At 34.6% G+C, this 12,142-nt stretch overlaps 2 protein-coding genes across 4 annotated transcripts in view; one reads left to right on the top strand and one right to left on the bottom strand.

Annotated features, from left to right (window-relative positions):
• Window positions 1-12,142, bottom strand: part of LOC127854273 (T-complex protein 1 subunit beta-like) — a 461,928-nt gene that overhangs the window by 206,023 nt on the left and 243,763 nt on the right. The window lies entirely within an intron of this gene.
• LOC127854265 (uncharacterized) overlaps window positions 1-12,142 on the top strand; it is a 463,099-nt gene that overhangs the window by 217,996 nt on the left and 232,961 nt on the right. The window contains exons 2-7 of one of the 3 annotated variants that reach the window (XM_052389334.1): window positions 4,988-5,117; window positions 5,249-5,428; window positions 6,214-6,276; window positions 8,117-8,300; window positions 9,593-9,684; window positions 10,361-11,233. In XM_052389334.1, coding sequence (XP_052245294.1) covers window positions 4,988-5,117; window positions 5,249-5,428; window positions 6,214-6,276; window positions 8,117-8,300; window positions 9,593-9,684; window positions 10,361-11,233 — 1,522 coding nt within the window. Of the gene's footprint in view, window positions 1-4,987; window positions 5,118-5,248; window positions 5,429-6,213; window positions 6,277-8,116; window positions 8,301-9,592; window positions 9,685-10,360; window positions 11,609-12,142 lie in introns of those variants that run through there. The other 2 variants (XM_052389335.1, XM_052389336.1) reach the window with 2 other exon arrangements.

The following is a 12,142-nucleotide window of genomic DNA, read 5'->3' as shown; positions in this document are numbered from 1 at the left end:
TTCACGTGTGTAAACAGATATCTATATATATAAACATAAGATTTTTATATATTAATCTAATCAGTATTAGAACACATTTAAACTAAAATGACATATGTTATAATGCCGACAGAGTAATTTAATAGTTGAACAACAAGACACCTTGGCGTGTTTTGTATTTTCATATGGAATGAAACAATGCAATGTTCGAAACGTTAAATAATGTAAGACAAATGAAAGGCATCCTTTACGTCCTTCAGCATAACTGTTTCCTCGCAAATATCAGAACTACAACGAAAATTTGCAATTCTGAAACAGTTTCATTCAATTTTGTCAATTCACCAAAACGTGAAAAGCTCCCTTTAACATTCAGATACGTAGTTTAGTTACGAAACACTTATCTTATTGCAATCGTCACAGCTTCGGTTATGCATATGAACATTTTAACAAAAATAACTTGAACGTATCGTGTTTCGCAAAAAAAGTTATTTTAATTCGTTTATATATTTCCTTTATTGGAAATTATTTGTTGTTAAACAAACTCGTAAATAACAACCAAAAAACTTTTACTTCCTGAATATTAAACGTTGTTTCAAATCAAGTATCCGTTACAAATGAAATTGAAATAAAATTGAATGCAATGACTTTTTAAAAGAAAAGGGTATAAAAAGATGATAGGGTACTTGTCTTCTCGCACACAATAAAGGAAACTTTGTTAACAATATATTTCTTTGACACAATGGCTAATAATTTAATTGCAAATATCTCAATCATTATTTAACAAAAACAAATCACTGTGAATGGTGGGACCATATACCGCCCCATATTTTTGCAAAGCTGCACATGAAAAATGTTCTCAACCTCGCTGAATAAACTCAAGTGCAAAAGAATTCTAACTTAACGAATACTTATACTTTGTAGTCAATTGCACATAATAACGCTCTGTATGATTATGTGCTTTTTTTCAATTCAACATTTGTTTTTTAGTACGTGCTTTTCATAAAGCATGTTCATGTACACTGATTCATTGCTGTTTGTTTAGATTTTCACCACCCATATGATATATTTATTAATGCTCAATTGACTACGAAGTATAAGTATTCGTTTATACTCTGTAAAGACTAGGGCGCAAACCAATGCACTCAATTAGAGGGGGGTATCTGTACATAATAAATATTATTAAATTACTCTACATGCTATAAGTTAGTAAATCGATACATTAATCTGGCAAGCAAAAATATGCATATAAATATAACATACATATAACATAAGCACCATGAACATATAGCTACGATGATCATATCATTATCAGTTTTTCCACAGCAATATTTTTTTAGATATGAAACCAATTTTAAAGGAAGCGGCATATACATTTGTTCTTGTCAGTCCTTTCGTACATGCGCTCGTTCATTTGTGTCGTGCTTAACTTTATAAATATTTCTACTACAGTCATTGATCATTACAAGCACATGAACCAGAATGTGAGAACGCTCACTTGGGTAGTTAGGTTCGTTTAATTCCGACATAAGTAGAGTTTGGAGACCAGTGTCGGATGTATTTTCCACTATTGTTCTTGAAATGAAACGAACGAGATTAAAATTGAACACAAGGAAGATGCCTTCGAGATACTCTATCACGTGGTCGTCAAGAAAATACACATTTGTGTTATACGATAATCTGGCATGTCAATGACAAATTTAGAATATGACTTATATTTATAGTTTAAACAAATATATATTTATGTTCAACAAATAACCGAGACGAAGGATGTATGAAGTCAAATATATTGATCCAATTCTGAACTCAAGTCAACATAGATGTTGTTATCAGGGATTGTTTTTCTAATAAAAATTATAATCCAAGTTGTGTTGGTCGAACAATGTGTAATCAACCTTGCTGATGCCTGATTGTTTAAATTCCATTGTTGACATTCACTTTCTAAGGATGGCTAGACGTGTGTAATTATGTTGAATTACAAGAGTGCAAAAATGTCACAAACTACGCCCGTTTTAAGGTATTGAACACATTGATATGTGAAGGATGTGTTTTCTTGTGGTAAATTCATCTGAGAATAAAATAATTTTGATAAAAATACACTTTTATCATACCACCGCGTTGATTTCTGCCTGATATAACGTTGCCCGATATATTTTTATATCATGGTCAACAGGAAATTCATGTCAGTCAGGTGTATAGGATGGTCATATTACTCGGAATCAAAACTACAGAAAACATTTTTTTTATAAAATACAATCAGATTCAACAAAAAATATGTTTAACACAAAATGCAACATACACAGGAAACAAAAATTTGTACAAATATTTAGCGCGCGTGCTCATGACGTCTTTATTAACACGTCAAACGACAAAATTCATATTTTCCCCGCCAAAACTGCAGCTTTGTAGCGATTTTTTCATTATTTATTTAAAATCGTGGACGTTGTAGTATGATTAACAGAAAAACAGGTTACTGCCTGATCTTTTTGTAATATATCAGGCTCGGCACGAATTCTAAGCCTTGCCTAGTATATTACAAAACGATCAGGCAGTAACCTGTAATTCTCTCTCTATATATCTTAGTTATATGTCGGGCAATATAATCCAACACATTATTTATAATTCAATGGCCATTCTGCCGAAATACTGCAAGCTATGTGGCTGATTATTATTATTGGCTGGTGTATTATGCCCACAAAGATTATCAGCAAATTTCATCGCGATCAGATTTAAACTATTATCTCAAAGTTTCATTATGATCCGATGTCAATTATTTGAGGTAGATTAGGGAAAAGGGTAAATTGCTGCCTTATTTATAATACAAGGGCAATAGTTCAGATGTGCTTCGGACAAACTGTCTGTTAATCGAACTTGGTCGAGACACGATATCTGATTATAAATAATTAAATGAAAATGCAGAAAATATGAGTTTTGCCTAAAAATTATTCAAAAGCCAGTTTTCAGAAAAGCTACAGGCCATCTGGCTGGTTTAAAGTGGCCTTTTCAAAGATTTTTGCATGTTTTGAAGTTTGTCAATAAATGCTATACATTGAAAATTGTAAACATTGGAAATAAAAAGCTCCAGAAACTAATCGAGAATACAATTTAAAAAATAAAAAAGTAACCCTCAAGTGGGCTCGAACCACTGACACCTGGAGTCCTGGAGTAAAAGTATAAACCATTTAGACCACTCGGCCATCCGCGCGCACGCAATGAATAAAGTATTTAATACTTTATATAAGCAATCCTCGTAGTTTCACAAAATATAACGACAACAACAGAACTCTCCAAATTAGTCAATCGTTTCGCGTTGCAACGCTTTATTCATTTCAGGTTTTTAAATCGTCGAAAGTTGCGTATATTGGCTATTTTTGAGCATCGTAAATATTCAGTATCACTGTTTCCTTACAAATATCATAACTAAAACGAAAATGTGCGAATCTGAAACAACTTTGTTTAATTTTGTCAATTTACCAAAACGTGAAAAGACCCCTTTAAGAACATAATATGTCGATATTATTTGCCAACAAATATTACCAAAAAATTTCATGTTGATCTTACTTAAGCAATTTTAGTTAAAGAGCGGACATCACTCTCTTGGGCGCCGCCCTCTAAAATAAACTCCAACCGTCAAACAAGCCACGCTTATGGCGTTTAAATGATACGTTTTTAAGAGTATAAAAAGAAATTGACCCCGCGTCCCATTTACAAACTCATTAAGTTCAGTATTGCGTTGGCTTTGGATATCTTATATTTAAAAAAAAAACTCAACCAATGACCGGTTTATAAGTTCAGTTAATATGCTGATACTACTTGCGTTAACGATATTATCCTTATTGTGCAATAATAAACCCCGTCTTAAATATCACGCGTATATGCCCATTATAGACTTCTTTTGATACGCTATAATGAATGTTACTTTACACTTACGCTTTACCACCAAGGCTTATTATAATATTTATGAATTGCCTTTAAAATGCCATAATTTATTGTTAATCTATTTTGACACATCACCAAAGTCGATAACAGAGCAGACAACGCGACCAGAAATCGATTTCAGTTAGGTGATCCCTATCGATAAGGCCGTATTTCAAAATCTTTTATACGTGCATTTGGTTGCGTGAACAGCCAAAATTTGCAGGGGAATTTTTTCAGTGTTTCCCCAACAGATCGATCTCGATTTAATGTTAAATTAAACAGGATGTTAAATTGTATAAAGACAAAACATGTTAATACCCGCAGTAAACGCCACTCAGGATTAATTTTCACAACGTGGGAATGTCCATTCGCTATTTTGATAAGCGAATATTGTCGTACAGGCAACTTAACAAAGCACATTGAAATAAAACAGAAGATTAAACGCGACGCGAAGCGATGTAATTGGATTTGCTTAACTGTTCCACACCTGTCTTAAAAAGCGTCCACATCGCCGTTACAAGAAACAACCATACAATATGGAGTATCCTTCGCACGTGAGTAGGGCGAGAGAACGTGATGAAAATGACGATGACGAACTAACACTACCGGAAGAGTACCGTTTTCTGCCAATACTGGCACTTCAAACACCATCGCGGAAGAAGCTGGCGAGTTTCTTGGACACCGAGGGTGAGCCGTTGGTTGTCGAAATAGACTCCGAACCTTGTGACACGTTCAGTGATATATTCGGACTAGCCGAGCTTGCTGGAATGAGCAGCCAAGATCTTGCACAGTTTAAGGTATTTAAATAAAAAAATACATTCAAATTGTTAATCATTCTCACTTTGTTTTTCTTTCGGTTTCATTATTTATACCGCATGCTTTCCCAGTAAATAGCGTGGCTTTTTATATAACATAAAGACGGGAACACGTCCTTCTCGCATGTTACTAGTATTGAGCGGCATAGGAGCTTCATGGAAGGGTGTCGTGTCACATAAATTACTAAATGCCGGTTATTTGCTTATATATGTAATATGTATCGTTTCGAATTACAGTTTGAATATGATAATGTTTAACATTGATGCTCCTTAAACAGAAATCGCAGAGCCCAACGCTGAAATTTCTCGAGCTTTGGAACAAAAACAATGCCACGGTCGGAAATCTTTGGAAGTTCCTAATGCTTCTAGAACGCTATGACGTCATCCAAGACTGCAGAAACACAGTTTGTAAGTGAGCATAGTTCATCTTAGACTTATGCATGGTTCAATGCTTTTTTTAATTGAGGCCCTATATCAATTAAGACAAAGATATAGACGTTAATTGTCCTTTGTTCAAATGTTCCAATCTCATAATTCAGTGAACGACTGTAACGTTTATGGGCAGCAAATTCCACACGAAGACCTACCAAGACCGAATATGTCAGGTGTAGACATGTTGAAACCGACGAAGTCCAGTGTAGATCTGAAGCTACCGACAAAATTAGGTGCAAACCTTCCACAACCGACAAAGTTCGGTGCTGATGGCGGACATGAAGACGGTAAGAATCTACGTGCACAAACCCGAAAAAAGTATTCATTTATTCTTTATTTTCGAAGGCATATCCCATTGAATGTTTGCTTTTTTATTATTTAAAAAATGCATTTATGTTCAATATGTAGAAGAAACTTTCACCCGGACATACGCTCACGCGTCAAATTTGATGGGGGGACATTATGTCATCCCAATATAACTATCTCGGACAGGAGCTCATCCGTTTATTTTTAGTCCTGGACAAAAGCTCACCTGGGTTTTTTTTAACTGCTTTCAAAAACTCACCTTGACATAAGCTCCCTCGTCATATTAAATAATGCTGACTGTTGATGTTGTAGTTTTTGAGATTTTGAGTTATAAGAGTGTGTCATTAGTGTTATCCGTGTGTTTCTGTATTCGTTAACATGTAATGAGATACATAAACAATGAATTTCATTTTGTTTTAAGCACAAATTGCAAAGCGTTTGTGATATAATCAAAGGAAAACATTAAGAATGAAGATAATGGTCAATGACTTAAACGTTTGATAGCTTTTACAGCTCAGCTTATGTCCGATTGAAACATCGATTGGTACATTGTCTTTTGTCTGAGGCCAAAAATGACAGTCTCTCACAATAAAATGTGAGGGTGGAGCTTATGTTCGAATGAACTTTTTTATGGCTGTTCACAATATTTGCTTAATAAGTTTTGTTGTTTTATAATTCGTCTATCATTGACTCTACGCCCGAAGTATATTTAGTAAATATTTCGTAAATAGCGATTTTACATGTAGCTTACGCATTTGAATTGCAGAACAGTTCGACTGGTACGACGAAATGAATGTCGATGAAACCAAGTTCAGTACAAAGGACGATGGTAATACAATCTTTTGGCCCCTCTCCTTTGTTCCATTATCGGTTACGACAATCTTGTTTATGACGTTTAAACATTTTTCAATAGAAGTATTTTGTTTTCACCTAGTTTATGAAAGTAAATAGGTTATCGGTCTTTTGCTTGTTATTCTATTATCAGCCGCCCATTGTCGAAATACACCCTCGCAACCTAGACTTAAAATTATTTAATCATTTCCAGATCAAGGCTGCAACAAAGTAATTTTGCTTTGTTTTTGTTTTTCTTGTCGTAATGTATAGTCGTTGTCTGTCATATTTCTTTTGTTTAGTTTCAAAATAAAGGCTGAAATATTCATGTGATTAATAAAATACTATGTATGTGTCGAACATATATAAGTTTGCACGTTCGAAAGCCTGGTGGCGCTGTGTACAGGGTTTTTGTCGCTCGCTAAATAAACTGAGTTCAACACCTACCTAAACTTCTCTATAATAACCAATCTCTTGCACGACGGTTACAATACATTCACCTCTGTGTTGGGCTCAGATCGGACTATTGTTATGAAAGCGTCTCATTCATGTCATGATCATACCAAGCGTTCATCATTGAGGTTACAGTATACTAAACAATCTCTTGCACGACGGTTACATTGCATTCACTGCATTAAAGTAAACCATCTCATACCATGATATCTTATATCAGTCTTAATTCATAATTATAAAATTGATATAGTGTTTTGATGTTAAAAAACCAACATACATACACACGTCGAAGCAATTCCTAACGTCACTCAATAAACATTATGTTCAATTGTTTACATTTGTAAAGTGCGTGGAATGATTCCATCTGCGTAAATGGGCAATAAAATAGTTCCAAAGAGTTGCATTAAAACTCGCAAGTTTTTGCACGATTTATCGCACATTTAAAAGTCATATTTCTTAATTTAATGCATGCGATCTTAAATATCCAATCAAATATACATTGAATGCGTTTGTTCGGTTTTAGCTATTTGGTAGACAAAATGGCATCCTGAGCCTTTCGCAGAGTTGTATGTGAGAGCAAGGAACGACAACTCTGCGTGGAGATTGTATAATAACAAGACTATCGGGTGCTTACGAGAGTTTAATTCCTTGTGATGACATTGAGGTTTTCAATTGTCGTATTTTCGAGTCCGTAATTATGAGCTCAATAAAATATCCAAATAAACTAATATAACATTCGCTAGGTTTGTACAATTTTAAGTGTTTTGTTGTTTTTTATTCTAGTTTAAATGATAATATCGCTATAATTCTACGATAAGGCTTCTGTAACATATAGTTAATACCGATACTATGTATAGATATTCGAACATTGAAGTACCGTGTAAACATAACACAAACATATTCAATTATCTCAGTTTGTAAAGTGCTCGACTGCAGATTTGAGGATCCCCTTTCCCTAGCATCACTTGTGCGCGGATAGGTCATACAATATTTTGTGAAACAATTCGTCCTTACATTTGATTCAAAATTGGCAGAGCTTCGTCAATTACTGGCATGTACACAGTTACTAGTAGAGGAAAAGTAGCTTATCCAGAAAAAAATGGGATAATGTAAACATGCCGCAGTGATATGACAGAATACTGATGAAAACGGCAAAAATCTAATCCAGCAATATCATCAAACTAAACACAAATGCAAAAATGGTTGTTATTCATGGCGTTAAAGTAATAAACGCGTTAGGATTTTGATGGATTTCTGTTTTTAAATTAACAGGTTGTTTAGTAAGCATATTTATCATTTTTATGTCAGGTTCGCAAACTAACTCAATTTTATTGAGATATCCACTTTACTTCTTCCGAACGCAAAACACTTGTTTTATTTTCCAGTTGAAAACCATTCGAAGACCTTTTACGACGCCTTCGTGTGCTTTACTGATGAGGATTTTGCTTTCGTCAAGGAGCTGATCAATGAACTGGAGGGCAAGCGTGGACTAAAACTGTTTGTGCCGGGTCGCAATGATCTACCTGGGGCCGCAGAGTGCCCGATCAGCGCTTACCTGATTGAAAAGAGGTTATATTTATAACAAACAAATTGAGTGAAATGTGTAATTTACTTAAGAAATCTTACTTAAATATTCATTTTCTTTGAACAGTGCTGTAGCTCGTCAATATTTACCTGACACAGAACTCTATGTATAAACATATAGAATGACCATAACGAAGAGAAGATAAATGTCCGTACTGTAAACTAGTTTAATCAAATCAAAGTTAATACGGTGGGAATGCAATGCATTCTAGATGACGGGAAAAACGGAATTTGTACAGCGCTCGTTTTAGAAAAAAATGAAACTTTAATCAAGAATATTTTTTCTGAAATATTAAGGTAGAAAATATCAAAGTTGGAATAATAATTACCTGTCATTAGTTAAACTTAACCAAGTGAAGCACTCAAAATAACTTATTCATACTGAAATTACCACTTAAAGACAAGAACAAATATTGATCCAACAAACAAAGGTCCAAAAAGTTGGTCTAAGGCGAAGACATTTAACCAACTTTAAGATTGATCGCCAATGTTCGCGGCCTATCTAAGAGGCTTATTTAATATTTTATGCACCAAAAGTCACGTTAGTGAATAAAGGCGTTTTAAAAGTTTGGAATTTAAGCAAACACCAGGCCATATCCGCAAAAATTAATACAAAATCGAGAAATACTAGCTTTAATGGCGATATGGAATCGATCCTTTCACATTTTTTTAGAAAGTACGAGGATTCATCAGATATATAATTCGTTTTATCTACATTGTTTATGCGTGAATAATTATAAATCGCAGACCACATTATAAGGTCATTTAGTTTAATCGGTCTAAACATTTGGAAGATGTTTAAAAAACGGTAGACAAATGTAAACGAAGTATTATACTTACAATTGAGGATTATAATATACATGAATATTAAAACCGCTGAACCTCTTATTTGTTTACGCATTTAGACTGCTATTACTACTACTACTACTACTACTACTACTACTACTACTACTACTACTACTACTACTGCTACTACTACTACTACTACTACTACTACTACTACTACTACTACTACTACTACTACTACTACTACTACTACTACTACTACTACTTTTACAACTTCTACTACTACTACTACTACTACTACTACTACTACTACTACTACTACTACTACTACTACTACTACTACTACTACTACTACTACTACTACTCCTACTACTACCATTATTTGTATCATGATAAGATATATTGCCATCAACTACAACAGTAGCTACAACCACTCTAGCAGCATTATAAGTATGTTAACATAAACGCCTAAACATGTTTCTTGACTGCAGGTGTCGTAAAATGCTGATTATCATATCCAACAAGTTCTTGCGGAGCGCAAAATGCGATTTCCAGGTGCAGTTTGCTCGAGCCTTGTCAAAAGGTAGGTCTAACACTGGACATAAAACAATAAACCACCTCGATATGATCAAACCCCCTAACCCACTATATATAGCATACATGTCTTACATACATATTTACTATATCGTCTGCAGAAAAAGCAAGAATTAGTAATACATATTCTTCAAACCATATATATATTAATATCATTTTTTAAAATAAAAGTCTAAAGCTTATAGGCGCCGTTATGTTGTTTTGGGTTTGAGGGGCTGATTATTTAACCATGCAAAACAGTGCACAACAATTATGCCGGAATAGCATGATACCGGTACAAAATCATATGTTATTGAATGCTTAGACATCTAAGGGTTTTTATATTAACAAAAAGACGCAAATGAGCGAATTCGACGTTATACAGAAATATTTAACTGACCATACAATCAAACTGGTAATATTGACGAAAGATGGAAAGCATAATGAACGGGCTAATTGATAAACACAAAGACCGAAGAAAGAAGCAAATTATTCACATGCACGTTGTTCTTATGCAATATATCCACATCGATTGTTTGTTTATCCACGTGTTTATTTTGTTTAACATTTTTCATGCAAACGTGTGTTTTCATTTACCGATTCAAAATTAGAACTTCGCATTGTCAAATAGGATATTGTTCGACAACTGTTTTCTAATTAAATTAAGTTGATACTATTTGTTTCAGGTTTACGCAATCGAAAATTGATCACCATTGTTTATGAAAAGGGCGTGTTCATCCCGCGCATCCTTCGCTACCGGGCCCACTGCGACTTCACTAAACAAGAAATGAAGGAGTTTGTCTACTCAAAGCTCGTACACGCCATTACCGCTGGAGCAGGAATTTCGGACATTGAGGAGAAAGAAACTCTGGAAAATTATTTACAAGACAGCATGGGGTTCGCATATCCAGATTGCCGCAGATGGAAAGACGATGACATTCTTAAAGACGCCCCTTCGATTGAATACAACGACCTTTCTGCGACTGGACTCAGTGACTTATCTCACACAGAACCAAAACTTCTATTGGACAAACGGTCTTCGTCGTGCAATATGTTAAACATCTCACCTGTGGAAATGCCAAGGACTGTTAACAATATGAATATCACTGAATTAAATCGTTCTTTATCCACAGAAAACAATGAAACTTCACTCACTGAACCAAAATTACCGTATCAAACTTTTCCAGAGAGGTGTGCGTCGTGGGATGGAAACACTGACAAAGCGAAGTGCAGTAACGGATATGTGAAGAAAAAGAGCAGTATTAAACACTGCATTTTTAAAACGTTTAGAAATATTAAAGAACGAATTCTAAAAGGCAAGTATCATCCAAGGGGAACTAATAGTGAATGTTCACAACAATATCTAAGCAGTACCAGTTGTAACCTTTCATCTTGCCCGGATAATAACCATGTGTTCCGTAGTGAAGATACATTGGAATCATGCAGTAACAGATTATCTTGCCCTGATAACAACCACGTGTTTTCTAGTGAAGATACATTGGAACCACGCAGTAACAGTTGTAACCTTTCCTCTTGCCTTGAAAATAACATTGTGTTACCTCGTGAAGATATATTAGTTCCAAGATCTGGTCTCCAGGACAAATACCAGGAGCCTGTAGAGAATTCATTTCATGAGTAAGAAACTAAGCATGAACTTTATTCCATGTTGTTAACAAGATTAGGAAAAAAACGTGTCCATATAAAAGGTTTTTGAATCATCTTGATTGTGTCAACCGTTGTCACAAAATAAACGACGGGTATAAACTATTTTCATTTTTTTTTAAACGGACTGTAAGTCAAACTGTAGACCACACAAACATTCTTTGGTAAAGTATTGTTCATATTGATATCGTATAATGATATGTTTGCGTCTTAAATACAGCAGTTTTTTTATAAGATACATGTTCATGCAAATCATGTTTGTATATCGTAAAATGCACATATGAATTAAAATAAATAATATTATTCTCTTTAATATTCTGATCACCTTATTATTCGTATGTACTCCAATAATGTATTTAAAAAACGAGAGCTCCGTGACATGATTAACAAAGGCTCGATGTGCAGCCCTTAATGTCACCAAATATCCATGATTGTCAAATAAACGAAATGTGGTCAACATGGAATGTGATAAATGCAATGCACGACAAGACCTATCCAAGCAATGCAACAAATGGTCGTAAGTGTCGTTTAGACCCATATATGACGTGGGTTAGGATCGTATGACCTTACACAGTTTGCCTAGATTCAGTAACCCATGCGGTCTCTCTTGCGCCTAATGAAATCAATTTTACGCGATGGGCAATACATGTATTGTTTTGAAACTTCATAAAAACAAATACAATGTGATTGTTGTCGATGGATGGGTACATACAAATACAAAAGTAATTAAACTGCTAAAAAAAACAGGAAGTCTACCGAACAGGCAGCGCGATGCACCTTGATCCAAATTACAGACACAGTCCTCT

This window comes from Dreissena polymorpha, chromosome 12 (genome assembly GCF_020536995.1).
Source record: "Dreissena polymorpha isolate Duluth1 chromosome 12, UMN_Dpol_1.0, whole genome shotgun sequence".
Taxonomy (NCBI): domain Eukaryota; kingdom Metazoa; phylum Mollusca; class Bivalvia; order Myida; family Dreissenidae; genus Dreissena; species Dreissena polymorpha.
Note: the sequence above shows the minus strand (reverse complement) of the source record. Positions and strands in the feature narration are given on the sequence as shown.